The sequence below is a fragment of the Lactuca serriola genome, chromosome 8 (assembly GCF_051521515.1).
Source record: "Lactuca serriola cultivar US96UC23 chromosome 8, Lser_US96UC23_V15, whole genome shotgun sequence".
NCBI classification, from domain to species: Eukaryota; Viridiplantae; Streptophyta; class Magnoliopsida; order Asterales; family Asteraceae; genus Lactuca; species Lactuca serriola.
In genome coordinates, this window is record NC_136415.1 from 19,857,297 (window position 1) to 19,877,384 (window position 20,088).

The window sequence follows — 20,088 nt, forward strand, 5'->3', positions numbered from 1 at the left end:
TCCCCGAAAAACCATAACACTTCATCGGACGTCGCAAATGTGTTTAGAAAGTTATGCCTGCTTCGAGTTGCCATCAGGTTGTACCTAGCAACCAAATGGTGGGAGTGTCAATCTCCCGCTCACTTAATATTTATTGATTAGAGGCCAGTGTTGTGATATCTGCTTTGAGCTTAACGTCGTTTGTTGTAGTTTCGTATGAGTTAAGCCTAAGAATCACAACAAAGAAAGAACCAATGTAAGTTGTCGTCCGGGAGGAGGTCCCGGAATGAGACTCTGACGGTCTAGTCAGTAATTGGATGAGAGAATTAGGGTTTAGCTTAAGAGAGATAGCATGAGGTGATCCCTTCTTTTGGAGAAGAAGGACTTCCTTTATACGTGGCATCGGAAGAGCATGTCCCTGACAGTACTTTTTGTCTTGTCTGGACCGTCAGGACATGGAGGCGTCCCATTAGCAGGTCGTGCACCACTAGTGGTTATCTGCTATTGGTGCAGAACTATTGAGGAGCAGCGCTCTGAGCACTACACTTGTCGCTTTGGGGAGCGGTTGGTGCTGTTTTGGCTTGTTGTAGACCGGACCCTCTTGTTCTGAGTTAGACCTTGCCGCTAGAACGTAGGGTTCTAGGTGCGAGGCCGCAAGGGCGAGGACCCGAGCCTAACACTTATGATAGGTAGTGACCATTATCTAGGTCGTCTTTACATAACCGTCTTGTTATCTTTGACCAAGAGGGATACGCTAGCAGTCAGGGGCTAGCTAAAAATCTTTCAGTGTGTTGATGAATCATGTCTCATCTAACTCTTGTTATAGGGGACTCCCTTGGTCGATCGTGTTGTTATTCCTTATTGTATTTATGAGAGTTACTTATTATATATATTATTCGTATTATACATATATATAATCAAGTTAATGTGATTTACATAGCCGAGTATTTGGGCAGAGTAATCACTAGGTACTAAACTTATCCAAATGGTGGTTATAATAATGACTGGAGTATCGACGTTTCCCGGCAACTGGCCAACATAACAACTAGATTTGATATTTTCTATCATTACGAATCTGTATAACAACTAGGCATAATATTAACTTTAAAAGTTGGGCAGAGTATCTAGCTGCATAATATCATCCTAACGTTATGAGTATAACTATCTAACTGATACTATACAATTAGTAATAATTATGTGATAGTTAGATTTTAACATGTATCCCCCCCATGCAGAAAAGGTTTAGAAAATGGGGTCGTGAACTCACCTGTGAAGTGTAAAACCATTGATGTAGGGTAGAATTGGGGAGTCTGGGATCCAAGAGCGTTTCAGGAGTCAGTGGCACAGAAATCGAGAAAGAGTGGGATGTGTGTTGAGGTGTGAGAAAGGATCATCCTGAGTTTGCTATTTATAGGAAATTTTGAGGTGCACGCCGCACCACTTGTGCGTGAACCACCCAAGTGTTAACACATGTCCTTTTCTCATGGTGCCACACCATCCATATCCTGATGAATCGGGGTGTCAGAGTGCACGAAGCGCGCGGATGCGCACAAGGTTATTTTATAATGTTTGAAAATTCGTAACTATCACATACGAACTCCGTTTTAACGACTCTTGTATATATGCGTAGGTATCGACGTACACTACAACTTTCCTTTTGGTCGTTTTTGGCTAACTTTGACTCTCGTTTTTAGCATGTATTATATAACATTTATGATTTTATAAAAACCATAACTCTCTCATACAGGTTCCGTTTTAGGTGTTCTTTGTGTCTTAAATCCTACTTTGAGCAGTGCTATGTTTCGTCTTTTGATGATTTCTGAAAAAGATCAACCATTCTCTTCGTAGTTTTCCGACGTTGTAAAGTTTAGTATGCGGTAGATTTTTATTTCCGATAAAAATTATATCTTTTCCATACCGAGTTAGGTCTTTCTGAAGTTTATATTTTTTGGTTTGCGGTAACATGTGTGTTCTAAAAATGTTAATCTACTCATAAGATGACATGGTATTCATGAACTAACTTTTGAGTCGTAACTAAGATCAAATTTGGATATGCTTATTATACATTGTGTGATTTCAGAGTTGTTAAATTAAATGTTGCTGGTAGTGTTAGAATTTTAATGGCGGTTGAGGACGTATTTTATGGGTTGGCACAAATGTTTATTGTTTACATATAAATTATAGATTTTTGGAATATGAATTATCAATGTTTAATAAATGGTTTTCGGCATATTTGAAAATATTGATGCTTCAAACAAACAATATTATATTTTTTTCTTGAATTAGATATAGTATGTCCTTATAGTTTATGACCGATTTTTTTGGTTTACGGTTTATTTAGGTCTGGTCTGGTTCAGGTCGGTTCCAGCCCAAAGAATATTTGTATATTCCATGGACATGTGTCTCACTTGATCCCATCACATCCAAGGACGATGTTTGGCATTCTTGCCCATAACAAAATGGTGGTTGAGGATTGTCATCGCGGTTCCTACCATTTTTTGGGTTTCTACCAGATCTGAACCATATATACATATATATATATATATATACATATATATATATATATAAAGAGAGAGAGAGAGAGAGAGAGATGGTAAGAATATTTGAGAACTCATAATTTCCTGAGAATCCAATAACAAAAAGTGGAGTGTTAGATTGAAAAAATAGATGGCTTGGATCAAAGGTGATATTTTTGTAATTATTGAGAACATTAGTGGTATCTTAGGGTTTAAAAAAAGTTAAGGGTAAATAAGTCATAAGAAATATCATCTACAAATTTGCCAAATTACTTTAATCAATGTTTATTTATATTTGTTTCTTTATCTCATGTACGACGTCAGCGATGCCACATTCTTACTCCTCAATCCTCATGAATGACCACTATCTCGTTGTTGAATTTCCTTAAAACATCAGAGATATCTCCTTCCTTAGCCACCATCATAGATCGTGAATAGTGGTCATCTACAGTCGCCTCCTCATTCTCACTGTCGTCTTGAGTTACCAGTCTTGTTGTTGTCGATATGACCTAACACATCGTCGATGTCTCTCATTCCTTGGCCGTTATTTTAGATCTGGAATAGAACATCAATCAAACTGGCCTTGTCGATTTACTCGTCTACAATCATAAGGTATCATTTATCACTATCTATTCGTATTATTCGATATTATACGGATATGAAATTTATTCATATGTGGATCTTTGTGACATAATTTTCTTCTAATTGATGGGATTTTCTAGTTGTGCTCGATTTATAAGATCCAAATCACAATCATCGTCTCCATTCTTCCTAAAATCCAAATCACCAATTATCGATCTCTATTGTGGCATCGATTGTTTACTATAGTATATCAATGGATCTGTCTTCTAATGTAGAACTTGATTATTTTCTTAGGATGTTGTTGATTGGGGATTCAACAACACTAGACTTGAATGAAGGATGCCCTACTTTTGGTATGTATTAATTGATTGTACCTCCTCGTACATTGTTATTGCATATAGATTGTTTAATACTAGGTAGGTCATTTTACATATACTTATTAATATTTTTTCCTTCTTTTCCTTATTATTCTAATTTTTGTTTCAATCTTAATTATTCTATTTTCGGGTTTAGTTGCTTCCAACAGGCCGAGAAAATGAGTTGTAACTTTGGTCAAATATAACAGGTTTGGATATAAGCATTTGGAATTTCGTTATGATTTGGTCAATTGTTCATATGTGAATGGTACTTTGTATATTCACATGTGAATATTACATAATATATTCTCATTTGAATATTACATAATATATCCATATCCGAATATTACATGGCATATGTATTACGTTTATATGGTATAATTACATTTATATCTTACTTTGTATATACACATAGTAATATTATATATGTGAATATTACATGTGAATGTTACTTTGTATATTCACATAGTAATATTATATATGTATTACGTTTATATGGTATAATTACATTTGAATCTTTAATGATATAATCACATGTGAATCTTATATAATATAACCACATGTGAATCTTATGTGCTATTCAAGGTATATTCATATGTGAATCTTTCACCATAGAATCACATGTGAATATCACATGATATATACATATGTTGATATGCACTTGATATAACAAGATGTGAATCTTTCATGATATAATTAAATGTGAATATCACATGGTATATTCACATGTGAATTTTTCATGATATAATCACATGTGAATATCACATGATATAATCATATGTGAATCTTATATTATATAATCAAACGTGAATCTCACATGTCAATATTACATTATATAATATAGATGAATCTTAAATGATATAATCGCATGTGAATTTCACATTCATAATAAAATCACATGTGGATATCGCATCATATAATCAAATGTGAATCTTATATGATATAATCACATGTGAATCTCACATATGAATCTTTTATTATATAATCACAGGTAAATCTTAAATGATATAATCACATATGAATTGTATATTTGAATCTTCATGATAAAATCACATGTGAATCTTACATGATATAATTATATCTGAATCTTACATGATATATACATATTCATTTTTGTAAGTGCTCTTGCATTAATCATTTTTTTAATCTTCTTATAGATTTGGAAGAATTTATGGAAAATTAAATAGGTGAAAAGTAATAAACCGAAGAAAATCTGACAATCTTGACAAAGAAATGAAAACACTTTGAGATTTTATAGCATTTTTTATTTTTTATATTTTATCTTGTACCGAATTGATCCAGTTTTTTAAATAAATTACTATTTTTTTTTTAAATTAAGGCTTTTTAAAAAAAAATACATATTTTAAAAAATATTTAAAATTTTGCATTTTTTTAAAAAATTATGATGTTATTAATTTTACAAAAAAAATCTGAAAATTAGATTTGTTACGTTACTTTTTACACATTTTTATTAATGTTTCCAATAAAATAAAAAAATTAAACATTAAATGATATTCGTAAGATGACGATCATGTTCTTAATGAATTAATTTTAATCTAACGTTCAACTTTTAGTTATCGGGTTCTCATTAATATATAAGTTATTAACGGACTTCAACAATATATATAAGTATTTACCAAGGATTTTGAAGGCACCCGCGATACTAAAGAAAGTGGAATTGCTCCATCTAACTTTTCATTGTGTCTATCACTCCTTGTGCGGTTATCCTGAATGAATTTATTGTATTTTTTATTAATAGTTATAATTAATGAATATATATATATATATATATATATATATATATATATATATATATATATATATATATATATGTCATAAAAAAATGAAGATGATATTTACAAAGGATCGAGAAGGGGCGCGTGATATAATTTCTCCGTTTATTTCTTCCTTTTGGTTATCACTCCTTGTGCGGTTGTACTAAATGAATTTATTAAATTAGTAATATATATATATATATATATATATATATATATATATATATATATATATATATATAATTTAAAAGGGGAGATGGTATTTACCAGGGATCTAGAAGGGGGGCGCGATAGCTTACTTTCATATCCAATAAATTGAGTATTTCGTTTCCAATAGAATGAGGGCTTCTTTGAATAAGACATGAGTAGTAGGTTGTGGAAAGTATGTATACTTTGGGCACCGTGATCTCAAGAATGTGAAAAGATGAACTCTGAAACGGGAAATGAGAGATGGGGAGAAGAACAATGACAATGGCATCATTGTAGATAAAATGCTAATTGTTTTCAGGAAGAAAAGAAAAGGGGAATATTTGAAAGGGTAACATAGGGTATATTTTTCACAACGAAAACGAAAAATAGATAGATTCTTGTGTAAAGCAACAAAGAGATAGTGGTAGATATCAAAAAAAGAAAGATAAGAAAAGAATATTTGACAAAGATAAAATAAACGGTTTATGTGGACAACCTATAAAAGAAAATCAATAATTCAAATAGAGAAATCTATGGTTGAAGATTAACCTCTAAAAGAACCAAGTTTAATAAGACTTTGAATAAGGAAAGTAAATTTTGAAAAAAGAAATTTTCCACCAGAAAGGAAAGATATAAATATCATAGCAACCCCTTCATATTTGGAAGGGATAATGTTACAAATCCCATAAATTTGCCACATTTGACTTTTTTTTTTTTTCCTAATTTTACCTTATTTATTTCATTAAATTTTCTAATTTTCTCCTTTTTACCTGTTATCATACATAACAGAATTTTAGGTTACCTTAAAGTTCAACTCACAAGAAAGCCCTTATTTTTGTAGTTTTGTATTGTTTTATTTTAAAATTTTTTTTTAATTTACTCTTAAGTTCGTTTTTTTGTTGATATTACACATCGCATCAAACCTCAATCAATTGTGGAGGCTTCTAGAAGCTTCAACAAGTACAAAGTACACCTACATCGCATCATTTCGTGAACATTGTGTTTGACATCATGGCTAGGAGCGCATATGGTTAGCTGTATGGACTTTTTGAAGGCTATTAACATGTGATAGTTACTTATATTTCTGGTCTATAAAGATTGAATATTACCTAGCATATTTGATAATATAAAATACTTTAAAAGTATTGGGACCTTATTTTTTCCGTAAATGTGAGATTTTAAACATTGAAATCGTTTTCTTTGAATGATTTTCAACTAGCTTGTGTAAACGGTGTTTCAAGTGTTCTTTATTTTTGCTCTTTTAAATAAAATGTCATTGACTATGTGAAAAAAATAGAATTCAACAATTGGATCATTTTGATTGTACTACATGGTTTTTATATATTTAAATTTTGGATTGCCTTTTAACAAAACCAAATTATTAGTTTTGATTCCAAATTGGTTATGTTTAGTAAAACAGGTCATATTAGTCCAAATAACTAATAAACAATTTTGTCATTATTAGCCAACGAATCATTGGGGTTGGTTTTAAATGACCCCTAAAAAAATTTTGTTAACCGTAAGTGTGTAGCTTTTAAATTTTGCGCAAAGAAGACCATTTTCTTGAAGTTAGATGGGTCATTCAAACATAAGGATGAGGTGCACTACACGTGTATTAATGGGCCTTTTCTATAATTTGATAGGTGATATTTGCATATTTATTCATATATTTTGTATATTATCTTAATATTTTTAGCTATAATTATGCTCATTTTGTAACATTCCAAGAGTTATTAGGTAAAAATTTTATTTTTAATTCAACCAAAACATTAATTATCATTAAGTTAACATTCATTATCTTTTTACTAAATATAAAAAAGTATCTTATAAACAACAGTTATCAAAATACAATCTTAAAATCATCACATTACGGAAACATGGGTGGATGCAGTGCGGTCACGTCTGGTCCTTTCCTTTTGAACCGAAAGTACCTGAAACCATAAACAATAAGTCGTAAGTACAAAGCCTAGTGAGTTCCCCAAATACCACATACATACATACAATGGAGAATGATATATCTCTTAAGCCAATGGGATGACATTGGTGCCTTCAACCTATAGTACAGTGAAGAGAATCACCTCAAGCTACTGAATATCACAGAAAAAAGCTCGAACTGCCGATCCGTAAATCCTCGTGCTAACAACATCAAATAACACCAAATAAATGATTGGTCCTCAACCCATAGTTGAAAACCTAGTCTAACTGCCCAATACCCAGGGTAAAAGTCCATTTTTATCAACTCATCCTCGCCTTAAGACTTTCCGAACAAAAACCCAAAATTTATAAAGGCCCGAACTACCAATTTACGGTTATACCCTTGGGCTCTGAAATACAAAATCAAACACTCGGATCACCTAATCTATAATACCGACATCCAAAAAGGGCTAATTCTCTCTTCCCCAAGGCCCGAATCTTTATGATAACAGTTAATCTGTAACACCTACATTTCGGGCTAAGCATTATTATTATAATGTAATAGTTAGAGTCAACAATTGTAACTTATTTTGAAGTAATGAAGATGAATTATTTGAGTATTATGTGATTTATGTGCAATATACATGTTTATAACGATATAATAAATAACAATAATAATATGTGTCAAAAATAGAATCAATATTTGACCCAATATCTTTAAAGAAATTTGAAGTAGTCGTAACAAGGATTTCAGGGATATAAGGAATGATGTGTATATATCGGACCCTACCTCCGATATAATCCTACCTGGTTGTCCCTTACTTGATAGATCATGAAGTAGACTTTAAGTTAATGATGAATCTAAATTAATACTTATTCGTAATAAATATTAGACTAAAATATAGTAATAATGATACTAGGTTTCTTCGAAGGAAAAGAAAACTGTTAGAAGCGAAGCGCTGCCCAAATTTCGAGTCATCACTTATTATTAAATCAATTTAAATGTCATCTCATACTATTTTATCTATCACAACATTTTCAGCATAGATTATAAGCAAATAAAGTAGATAATTTTCTAGATACTTCATATCTATGAGTAAGATGAAAGTAACTATTCACTCACTTGATAAAGTGGATGACTGACGATTTTGGTAGCGCTTCGCTTCATACTTTGAAAAGACATAGACGTATAGAGTATTAAGCCTTAGTCTAGTTTCGTGATCCTGGAGACTATAATAATTATAGTAGATATTTTACGATAATCCCAATGTCTATTGATCTATAGCTGATAAAAGACAACCAAGTAGGATCATATCGTATCTAGGGTCCGTTTGGTATACATAGTATACTGTTTGGATATCTCACTTTAAACACCTCATTAAATCCAGCCTAAACATCATCCCCGTAAGTAGATCAATTAGTAATGTAACATTGGAATTACTGACAATCTTATTTAAAAGTTCATACAACGACTATGAATTTAAATATAAATTACACTAGAATAAAATAGAGTGTAATTTAACTTATAGAGATTCCCTAAACAAAAGTCCAGAAATTGCACTCGCAGAGCTTCTACTTGCTAGCTATTACTACTTCAGGGATCGCATGGATTTGCCGCAGACTAAAACTAAGGGAAATGGGCTAAAAGTCATAGGGACTCGAGAGAAATGAAATGGGAGAGTGTGAAGAATGAAATGGGGAATGAAGCTCTATTTATAGCCAAATTTGAGGTGCACAACGTGCAAAAGGGGTGCATGTCGCACATTTTTAAGGCTACGTCTCCCCCGACAACTTTGTGCCACGTGTCAGGCTCTCTGTGGTCCGCGTCTTCACCTTCTAGAAGCGCGTATCGCGTACCCGACGTGCATTATGCGGGGTGCAAATCCTAGATTTTGTAAATTCCATAACTTCTTCATACGAACTCCGTTTTTGACGTTCTTTTTTTCCACACGTTGCCCTCGACGAGTACTGCAACTTTTCTTTAGGCTCCATTGACTACATATGATTTTACTTTTAGCCCTTATTTTTATATGATTTAATGATTTTGTAAAAATCATAACTTTCTCATATAAACTTCAATTTTTGTGTTCTTTTTACCAAAAAGTCAACCATTCTCTTCGTATATTTTAACGTCACACATTCTTTGTGCGTGACTGACTTTTATATCTTTATAAAAATCATATCTAATTCATATAGAGTTGGATTTCTACAAAATTTATAATTTCAGGATCTGGACAACATGTACTTTCTATATATATATATATATATATATATATATATATATATATATATATATATATATATATATTGTCACACTTATTTTTACGATTTACGGACGATTCAGTTGATTTTCCCTATCTTTCTTACTATGAAACGTATATTATAAAGTCTACAACACTCATGACTATAGATTATCCTAATCAAAGATTTTAATTATAATAATTACTACTACTTAGTATATCTTAATTGTCTAGCTCGAATTTACAGACGTTACACAATTTTCAGGAATTTTATTTTGAGATTCATCATTTGACACACCAAATTCGGAGTGTAAAACTTCTGAACCACATGACTTTGCTGAAACGCTTGACACCCCCTCCCCCCTAACAACTTTGTGCCACGTGTCAGGCTCTCTGTGGTCCGCGTTTTCACTTTCTAGAAGCATGCATCGCGTACCCGACGTGCACTACGCGGGACGCAAATCCTAGATTTTGTAAATTCCATAACTTCTTCATACGAACTCCGTTTTTGACGTTCTTCTTTTTTTCCATGTGTTGCCCTCGACGAGTACTGCAACTTTTCTTTAGGCTCCATCGATTAAATATGACATTACTTTTAGCCCTTATTTTTATATGATTTAATGATTTTGCAAAAATTATAACTCTCTCGTACAAACTCTGATTTTGGTGTTATTTTTACCAAAATTCATATCTTTAAGAGTAGTACGACTTTTATTTTGGTGACTTTATCCAAAAAATCAACCATTCTCTTCGTGCGTGACTGACTTTATCCAAAAAATCAACCATTTTCTTTTAACGTCACACATTCTTTGTGCGTGACTGACTTTTATATCTTTATAAAAATCATATCCAATTCATATAAAGTCGGATTTTTACAAAATTTATAATTTCGGAATCTGGACAATGTGTACTTTATATATATATATATATATATATATATATATATATATATATATATATATATATATATATATATATATATATATTATCGCACTTATTTTTACGATTTACGGACGATTCAGTTGATCTTCCCTATTTTTCTTACTACGAAACTTATATTGTCTACAACACACATGACTATAGATTATCCTAATCAAAGATTTTAATTATAAAAATTACTATTACTTATTATATCTTAATTGTCTAGCTCGAATTTACAGACGTTATATAATTTTCAGGAAATTTATTTTGAGATTAATCATTTGACACACCAGATTCGGAATGTAAAACTTCTGAACCACATGACTTTGCTTGGTTAGGTTTTCGATTTCTCCCGAGGGTATTAGAGGGTATTAAAAGTTTTTTTTTAACTAACATTTATTTTTTTTGGTTTTTAATTATATCCAAACCAAATCGAACCCATATTGGTTTGATTGGTTCGGTTTTCGATTTTTCAGATTATTCTTATTCGGTTTTTGGTGTATTTGGTTTCGGTTTTGTCCGATTCCAACTATAATATAACATCCCTAATTAGAGAGAAATATACTCTAGGCACATGTCAAACATGTTGAGAGAAATATACAATATCATAGTTGATATTTGAGTCGACGTGCTCTTTGAATTTTGAGTATTTTTCAAATTAGATGACAAAAGTGATTGGGGCCATTTTCCCAAAGTTACAAGGGCGCCGAGCCCTCACACTATTTTTGAAAATTTCTCTCTCTAGGGTTTCAAAATCATCACGAGAAAAGAAGATATATCACATCAAATTCATCCCACTTTTACCCTCAATCCATCACATTTCATCATTTGTAAATTCTAATTGCATCACTCCTTTTTGGTTTAATTTTGATTGTATTCACTTCGATCCGATGTTATAATTCGTATCAGTCGACTCTCCGACGTGATTAGACCTTCCTCCATATCTCATCAAGATCAAGCCCTAATAACTAATGAACTTCGCCGATCCAGCAATGTCGCTTTTGGCCGCTAGCGGCGGCGACACCGTTAAACTTTTCGATGTCTCGATGGATCCTGGCGATCCTTGTATTCTCAGCCACACGCCTTCACCCGGTTCTCAAGTTAACTCCGTAAAGTGGAATCATACGAGTAAGTTCCTTCTTTTCTTCTCCTTTTGTTGGTTTAATTTGATTAAAAGAATCGATGTTTCCGTTTTTCATATAATGCCGTGATTGTGAGCTTCTAAATTGCAAAAACCATCCTGAAGTTTTAAGATGGGATTGTGATTAGATTTGGTGGTGGCTAGTGCTGGTGATGATAAAAGGATATCGTTATGGCGAAAGAATGGTCAAAGCATGGGAACTATTCCTACGGCCGGCAGCGACAGTGGTGACAATGCTGAGGTGAGCTGATCTTCAGTACGACATATATCTTTCATATGATTTAAATTGCCTCTCAAATTTCACAAGACAATCAATAGGTAATCCTCTTTGTATTGTACCTTCTTTTGATCGATTTCTCATGTTGCAGGAGTCTATTTTCACTATCAACTTCAGTTCCAAAGCATCTCGTTACATTTGTTCCGGTGGAAGTGGTCAAACTGTGAGAATATGGGATTTACAGAGAAGAAAGTGTATAAAGTGGTTAAAAGGTCACACAGACACAATAACAGATGTGAAATACAATTGCAAAGACGAACATCTAGCTTCCATTAGTCTTAGTGGTGATCTTATAATTCACAACCTTGCATCAGGTGCAAGGGCTACTGAACTCAAGGATCCAAATGGACAGGTGTGTCTTCTAAATCTTCTCCAACTTTCTATCCATCACAAAACCATTAAGAATCTTAGTTCTTATTGGTGTTTGTAATTCATGTACCTTTGTTTTCCTGATTGTGCTAGATGTTTGTCTGATGGTTCGAGCTCTCAGGTCTTGAGGGTGCTTGATTATTCACGGATTAGCAGACACCTTTTAGTGACAGCTGGCGATGATGGCTCTGTTCATTTATGGGATACAACTGGTCGCAACCCAAAAGTTTCTTGGTTAAAGCAGCATTCTGCACCAACTGCTGGTGTTAGTTTTTCACCTTCAAATGACAAGGTCTCTCTTTCAACCTGAATCATCATTTTTGTACATTTATATTGTTCTTTCTGTTATAAGTTTTTTTTGGTATTTGACAGATGATTGCTAGTGTGGGACTGGATAAAAAGCTATACACTTTTGACTCAGGATCAAGACGACCTTCATATTGCATACCCTATGAATCCCCTTTTTCTTCAGTGGCTTTTCGTGATGATGGACATACTTTAGCAGCTGGAACAACAACTGGACAGGTGGTGTTTTATGATGTTCGTGCAAAGCCTCAACCTTTTACTGTTCTTCGCGCATATGCAAATTCTGAGGTAAACCCGTCTTCATATATCTTATTTAAATTATGTTTCCTTTTTTTTCTTTTTTTTTTTTTTTTTTTTTTAATCTTGCTTATTTACATCAGGCTGTGACAAGTTTATGTTGGCAAAGATCAAAACCAATATATGTAAATGAAAAAACTTGCACACCAGATACAGCTTTAATGGGAGGCACTGTGGATGATTCAATTGTGATGCCTGACCCTCTTCCATCAGCAACAACATCTGCCCATTTAATCTCTGCTGCCCGAATTTCCCGGGCAGGATCCGGACCCTCTCCAGAGCTAGTTACCCCATCAATGTCTGAATCATCTACAAGTGAAGAAACGCCACTGAGAAGCACATTAAGGGCTGGTGGGTTAGCAAGATTACATGCTCCAAGAAGTTATAATTACAAAGATGACATGGAGGTTTTTTCTCCACTTGTGGAAGTTCAACCAATTACTCCCTCTTTTGATAAGCTATGGGAAGGAACTAAAAAAGATTTTGACAAAAAGACTTCTCTTTTGTTTCCTTCATCAAAAAGATTTGTTTCATCTTCTGATGTAGGCAGTGATCCTCACTCCATTTTTGACTGGAAACCTAGCTCAACTTTAACACAGGTAATCAATGTAAACAACAATATGTAACATTTTTTTAAAACAAAAATAAAATTACAAAACTACAAAATTTACACAGGATGATAACCAGACTCCAATCTCTCAGCCACCATCTTCTTCTCCAAAAAGTGAAGAACCATCATCCATTACACCTCCAGAAGCATGGGGTGGTGAGAGATTATCCGATAAGTTCATCCGTCCGCCACGTCAACAAGTGTCACTACCTTCACGATTTGCAGCGATGACATCATCTTCCACGGGGTCTATGCTGACTGGACTTGAGGATCTTAGTTCAGGGTTGCCACCATTAGCTAATCTTCGTGTGTATGAGAGCTCATCAACATCTAATCAAGATAGCCCTTTAGCATCTCTTTCAGTTGGCATAAAAGGGAGCTTAGAATCTTCAACTCCAACACGAAGATTTTCAAGTTATGCTGAGAGGATAAGCACTAATCCGTCTTTTAGTGATGGGACTTCAACAGCTGTGGGTGTGGGGTCCCCGAAAATGATGAAGAAAACAGGAGGTGAAACGAGAGAAGAGCTTTTGAATAGCTTGACACCTAGGCATGACATGTCATCGGCTGCCATGGAATCAATGAATGTGAGTGGATTTAAATTAAGTTTTTGTTTTTTTTGGAGGGTGTTTTTGTAAATTGTGGTTTTTGTGAGACAGGGTGCATTGGAGACACAAGCACAGAAAACAAATAGTTCACAACAGGGATCTTCGTTTTCTCTGCAATTGTTTCAAGGGACTCTTGATGAAGCTCTTGGTTCTTTTCAGAAATCCATTCATGAAGATGTTAGAAATCTTCATATTGAAGTTCTAAGACAATTTCATATGCAAGAGGTTTGTTTTTTTGTTTTTTGTTTTTTTTTTTTTTTTTTATCTTTTATATAATATGTTTCACTCATTATGTGTCTTTTTTTTTGTAGATGCAAACGTCGAATGCAATGAGGGCGATTTTGGAAAATCAGGCGGAGCTTATGAAGGAAATACAGTTGTTGCGTAAAGAGAATCAGGAACTGCGACAGCTTTTGTGAGCATTATTTAACAATTTACTCGTGTGTGTGTGTGTTACTGTGTTTATAAATTGAGTTGACTTTTTGAACCATTATGTTTGACTTTTCATTGCAATTAACCACTGTTATGAAAATGAACAAATTGTGTGATTTTGCAATGAGAAATCAAGTATTATGGTTTGAAAAATTGAAAAGTTACTTGATGTGGAAGGAGGGTTTTTGTTGGTTGTTGTATTGAGGTTTCTAGTTGTGGGCTGTGGGTGATGAATGATGATTTTGGTCTTGGGAAAGAAGGAAAGAAAATGGAAAAGTCAATGTTTTGACTTTTAAGAGCTGAGTGAGTGGTAGAACATGTTATGTATATAGGATGTGATGGAATCTTTGATTTATCTAAAGTTGATGAACATAAATGATTCATGTTGTTTATTGTTACTTTTAGGTAATTTTGGAATGTTTTCTAATCGCTATTAATGTCTTGCAGTTATTCAAATTATATTTAGTTTTGAAATTTCAATCATAGTTTGTTTGTTTGTTTTTTTTTTTTTTTTTTTTTTTTTTTTTAAATGAAAAATTATGTTTTGAAATTAATATTTTGCAATGAATTTATTTTTAGTTTTCTTAAAGTTCATTTAATTTGAAAAAATAATAATTTATAATTATAACATCACCATGCCAATAATACATAAATACCTCCCTCAAAGGCACACAGTTTTAAAAATAATTAATTTAATCAATAAGCTATGTAATGTTTAGAAAGGGAAATTGAGTAATCTATGATAATGTAATGTGTATTTTTGAAGAAAATATTTTCGAATAAAATAACCAAAAGAATTATTTTCAGCAAAATAACCACTAAGGCTAGAATGGAAACGAGAAAAAAATAATTTTTTTTTGACAAAAAAAGTATATTTTGGATTGATATTTTGGGATTACTAAATTCGGAGTTCAAAAAAAAATCGGAATTTCAAAACAAGTCCAAAATCTGAGGAACAATTTTTGAATTTTGAAAAAAAAGGTTATTTTTTACTTAAATTAATTAAAAGTTAAACAAATATAGTAAATGTGAACTATTTAGGATACATAAAATCAAACATTTTGTTGAATCACTAAAATTTAATACTTAAAAAATGGATATTTCAAACATAAATATGAGAAAAACAAAAAAGAACCGCAAAACTTGAACGGAATGTCGCATTCAGGAGTAAGCAATCATTTTCCAAAAACTAAAAAGAAAATGTTATTTCATTAAAAAAACTCATTTATAATGGTTAATTTACTCAATTGTCAAAAAATCTTAGTTTTTCATTTCATAACCGTCAGCATCTTTTGCAAATCGACAATGTATTCCACAAAGCTTTTACATTTGCTCTATACATTAATTGATATTGGTAGGATCCTTGAACAAGCAGTGTGAAAAGGTTTACAAGGTTTTTACTTTGTCGATATAATACCAAAAAATCTTATTGAAAAAGCTCCCCAGGGAGATTGGTTATGTAGTAATAGTAATTTTAATAAAAATAATAGTAATCAATGGTAGTAATATTTTACAAAAAACCAAGCCAAGTATCACAAACAGATACAATAACACTAATATCAACATTAGATATATTTTTGATACAAATACAATGAAACATAAACTAGAATAAATGTTAAATCCATCTTTGTTGTTGTAACATGTAAGAATTTTGAGTTTGTTGAGTTATTTGTTCACTAATTTCATAACATCACCCACCAAATGCAACGAACCAGTAACCAGGACCTAATAATATATTTTTTTCCAAAAATAATTATAATATATTAAGCAAAAGCAAATAATTATCATTATAACTTATTAGTAAAAATGAAAGGAAGGGGATGGATATACCTGCAGCCGAACAGACTTATTTTGTTTGGCAGTGTCTCTCAACCATTTTATGGCCAATGGAAGTGATGAAAACACCATACTGTTTTTACTTTCACAACTTCCTGATAATTATTATTATTATTATTATAAAAATAAAATATAACAAAATCACTCTCAACTCAACTCTGTATGTCTGTCTATTTTACTAGGAAATTAATTTTATGTAATGTACCTGTTTCACTTTTACTGCAGCATGTAATATTCTCCCATACTCTTCCAAGTGTCAGCTGCCATGAATTATCAACTTCTTGTAAATCAGTTTGTGGCAAAGATGATCCAACTTTGTTGTAAACCGACATATTTGGCACAAATATCGCCTTTTTAAACTTTACACCTGAAATATTAATATCAAATGTTCATGTAACCAAATATTATTATAAATAAAATGCATAATTCATAATACTTACCATGACCACCACATGTGTCCACCAACCGCGGAAACAGCAACTGTGGGTCCCTCACCGACATACAATTGAACAATAATATCTTCAAATAAAAAACTACAAAATGTCAAAATTCATCTTACACTGTTTTAAATATTCATATAAAGTTTTAGACAAATAGTAAAACTCTAACCTGTGCAGAGTCCTTCCTGGAGTTATCACTATCACCACCAATTGCTATGGAAAACCAATTTGCACAGACTTCCATGCTTTCAGGACTATGTGCTCCATCCAAATAAAACACCACATCACCTTCACATACATTGTCAGGAATAATCTGAGCCCTTCCTTGTAATTTTGCACTTGTTAGCCCTTTGATGAATCTCTCAGACAAATAACTCTGTATCGAACAACAAAAAAAAAATGGAAAATTTTCTTTTTGAAAGATTTAATAAACATATGCTGACAAATGTTTCACTTTTAACATAAGCTTACAGTCTCAAGTTCCAAATGACCTGTCCTTTGGAGCCATGTGGAGCTTAACATGATGGCTAGCCCTGCATTTATATATTGGTGTTCCCCTGCAAGCCCTAAATGTAATCCATTTAGCAATTTACTATCCAACATGTTTGCCACTTCAAGATTCACCTGTCATAGTGTAATTTAAATTAAAGTGTAATATGAATATTTTGTGATATTTTGGGATTTAAAAATGTTACAGAATTGTAAATTACATCTAACTGGGAGGCTTTTTCTTTAAGCACTTGCATGGCTTCTTCTGGTTGTGAAACACTAAATGCTGGAACACCTTTCTGCAAAAACAAAGTACAAATGACATGTGTATTGATCTTATCAAAATCACATATTTAGAAGGGCATGTGAATTGTGATGTGAAGAAGCACCTTAAAGATACCAGCTTTCTCACCAGCAATTTCTCCAAGAGTATTTCCTGCTCATCAATATTGAAATAAATTTTAAATGGTTCAAGATTTGTAACACCCTATGTTGAATTTTAACAAGGAACATAAAATAAGATTAAAAATATGCAAACACTAACCAAGAACTTCAGTATGGTCATACCCTAGTGGTGTGATTCCACATACTACAGGTGTCTGAACCTGAAAAGTTGTTCTTCATATTAGATTGATTTCTTGTATGTAACTATTGTGTAACTACTATGTAAGAGAGGACATATGATAAGCGTGTATATATATATATATATATATATATATATATATATATATATATATATATATTTGCATACCACATTGGTTGCATCAGTCTTTCCACCTAATCCCACCTCCATAACAGCAACATCTACTTGCTCTGTTGCAAATATTTTGAAAGCAAGTAAAGCAAGGAAGCGGAATAAAGTTGGCATTGGAATATCATCACCGCATTTTTTCTGTATATGGAAACACAAAAAAGTAAGAATTTATTATAATACTATATATTTTCTTGTTGTGGTTATGGGTGAATTACATTCATATAGTACACAGATCAGAAATCATGCCTTCAGTCTATCCCAACACCACCAGAAGTATGCCAAAAACTTCTCTTTGCTTATGTCCTTACTGAAACAGACCAAAATTGGGGAAATTAAACAACCTTCTACAGTTAAAAGTTGAGCAAATTAGAGTTATAAACCTGGAAAACTCACCCATCCAATTGAAATCTTTCTCTAACATCAATGAGGTGAGGAGATGTGAAGAGTCCAGTGCGAAAGCCACAATTGCGTAAGATAGCTTCAGTGAACACGCATGTTGATCCCTGTAAACAATCCAAATTTGGATATAAATACAAAACTCCTACATTAAATGGTGCTGATCTAAGCTAATAACTAACATCTTTACCTTTCCTTTTGTGCCTGCAACATGGATGATCTTCATCTGGGAAATTGGTTCCTCTAATTCCAAAATCTACAAGAACAGTGAGTGGGGGAACCATAAATCATCATAGATTTTGTTATCACTCACACCCTAAGAAAGAATAATCATATTGAGTTACAAGATATGATGTACAACATGATGAACTTTACAGAAATAAGTACTATTAAGCTGAATTTTACACCTATAACATCAATATAAAAACTATTAATGACAAAATCTACTCGGATTTTCAATTTAGTAAAGGTACCAGGTTTGATACTATAATTCAAAAATCAAATTGCAGTATAAAATCAAAGTTGTTAATGCTACCTTAACATACTCAAACATCAGCTCATATCTATGGTCGACGACGATCTTATCAGCACGATTCTTTTTGGTGATGAGAGAAGACAAAGCATCCATCGCTTCATCATAAGACGAAACACTACTAGGTTTTCTGAATCCAGGTTCTCCTTCTCCACCAACAACATCTAACAAATCAGTTTCAGTTCAATTACTTCAAATTAAAATGATGTTAAAAAAACACGGATTCAAAACTGAAATACAAATGTCATCATACAACGCATGAAGTGAATCAAATAAATTACCTTTTGCCATGTTTAATTGAGTTAGTGTCTGAGTTTCCAGAACCTGAATCGGTTCGATTAATAGTAAATGCTAAAACTCGGTTTATGTATGTGCGTGTCTTCACCTCTTCATAAAGCAGGAAGTAGCTAAAGGAAGTGAAGATGAAGATATCCGGAGATCTGAATGTATGCAATTAACGGCGGCGGAAGAAGGTAAGAGCTGAAGTGTGGGTGAAGAAGAAGAAGAGATGAAAGGGGAGTGGTGATGGAGGGAACACACTTCTTCGTCTAGCATCGATTTCGTTGGAAAAATGCCTTTTGAATTCTCTATTTTTTCTTGGGGTGGGTGAATAAAAAATATTCTTTTGGCTTTTTCATCCAAGTAGATCTTTCTTTCCTTTTAATAATATAGCATTTTTATTTTATAATTAAAAATATATTTTGTTTGAAGGCTTGTTTAGCCAAAATAAATAAATAACCTGTGTTTGTTAATTACTTAAGAGATAAGAGATTAATAAGTAATGGTACTTGGATCTACAAGATGTTAAAGACGTTTTACAAGCTTACTTTTGCAAATGAGATTACCAATCAATAACTAAACTAATAACTATATTAATTCAATTCTTTTTTGTATGGGGTGTTTTAAGAAAATCGAATAAGGGATTATGTTTCAAAAATACTTTAGATCTGATTAAAGAATAGTTCTTCAAAATATCATAGGTGTATTATAAATGACATATATGATTTTTTTAGTTTTTTTAAAAGTCAAGTAAGCTTAGCATGTATATCATAAAAAATATAGAGAATGATAACGTGATAATTTAATACAAATGCTTTTTGAGGGAAAAAAAAGGAAAAAAGAAAAACAA

General features: G+C 32.4%; 3 protein-coding genes across 5 annotated transcripts in view; 1 reads left to right on the forward strand and 2 right to left on the reverse strand.

Moving 5' to 3' along the window:
- LOC145069718 (protein DA1-related 2-like) overlaps nt 1-5,766 on the reverse strand; it is a 43,720-nt gene extending 37,954 nt beyond the window's left edge. The window contains exons 1-3 of the mRNA XM_079016667.1: nt 5,476-5,766; nt 5,294-5,371; nt 5,071-5,160 (exon numbers count right to left, since the gene is read on the reverse strand). Coding sequence (XP_078872793.1) covers nt 5,071-5,160; nt 5,294-5,371; nt 5,476-5,571 — 264 coding nt within the window. The 5' untranslated portion in view covers nt 5,572-5,766. The remainder of the gene's footprint in view (nt 1-5,070; nt 5,161-5,293; nt 5,372-5,475) is intronic.
- A 5,377-nt stretch (nt 5,767-11,143) lies between these two features.
- Nucleotides 11,144-14,939, forward strand: NEDD1 (Transducin/WD40 repeat-like superfamily protein). The gene is made up of 9 exons (XM_079013604.1): nt 11,144-11,600; nt 11,742-11,854; nt 11,982-12,242; nt 12,381-12,551; nt 12,632-12,853; nt 12,946-13,461; nt 13,538-14,059; nt 14,132-14,305; nt 14,392-14,939. The coding sequence occupies exons 1-9, from the start codon at nt 11,444-11,446 to the stop codon at nt 14,497-14,499; spliced, it is 2,244 nt and encodes a 747-aa protein (XP_078869730.1). The 5' UTR covers nt 11,144-11,443; the 3' UTR covers nt 14,500-14,939.
- Nucleotides 14,940-16,042: 1,103 nt separating this feature from the next.
- On the reverse strand, nt 16,043-19,559 carry LOC145069261 (folylpolyglutamate synthase-like). 3 transcript variants are annotated; one of them, XM_079016208.1, is made up of 15 exons: nt 19,241-19,559; nt 18,963-19,105; nt 18,618-18,743; nt 18,425-18,534; nt 18,278-18,338; nt 18,029-18,169; nt 17,822-17,882; nt 17,667-17,713; nt 17,499-17,576; nt 17,260-17,412; nt 16,958-17,164; nt 16,789-16,867; nt 16,554-16,715; nt 16,343-16,443; nt 16,043-16,237 (listed from the first exon to the last, which is right to left on the reverse strand). In XM_079016208.1, the coding sequence occupies exons 3-15, from the start codon at nt 18,651-18,653 to the stop codon at nt 16,178-16,180; spliced, it is 1,296 nt and encodes a 431-aa protein (XP_078872334.1). In that variant the 5' UTR covers nt 18,654-18,743; nt 18,963-19,105; nt 19,241-19,559; the 3' UTR covers nt 16,043-16,177. The 3 variants fall into 3 exon arrangements, with proteins under 3 accessions (XP_078872334.1, XP_078872333.1, XP_078872335.1); XM_079016207.1 differs by having other exon boundaries at nt 18,618-18,683; nt 18,963-19,123; XM_079016209.1 differs by lacking the exons at nt 18,618-18,743; nt 18,963-19,105; nt 19,241-19,559 and having other exon boundaries at nt 18,247-18,338; nt 18,425-18,439.
- Nucleotides 19,560-20,088: the final 529 nt, after the last annotated feature.

What these genes read in the sequence shown, in the direction of transcription:
- LOC145069261 (XM_079016207.1), bottom strand. An exon ending in TGATGTTTGAGTATGTTAAG is followed by an intron (nt 18,684 to 18,962) that starts GTAGCATTAACA and finishes CTGTTCTTGTAG; the next exon opens with ATTTTGGAATTAGAGGAACC. An exon ending in AGAAAGCTGGTATCTTTAAG is followed by an intron (nt 17,577 to 17,666) that starts GTGCTTCTTCAC and finishes TTGTTTTTGCAG; the next exon opens with AAAGGTGTTCCAGCATTTAG.
- NEDD1 (XM_079013604.1), top strand. Translation starts at nt 11,444, where the DNA reads ATGAACTTCGCCGATCCAGCAATGTCGCTTTTGGCCGCTAGCGGCGGC. An exon ending in TCAAGGATCCAAATGGACAG is followed by an intron (nt 12,243 to 12,380) that starts GTGTGTCTTCTA and finishes TCGAGCTCTCAG; the next exon opens with GTCTTGAGGGTGCTTGATTA. An exon ending in CTAGCTCAACTTTAACACAG is followed by an intron (nt 13,462 to 13,537) that starts GTAATCAATGTA and finishes AAATTTACACAG; the next exon opens with GATGATAACCAGACTCCAAT.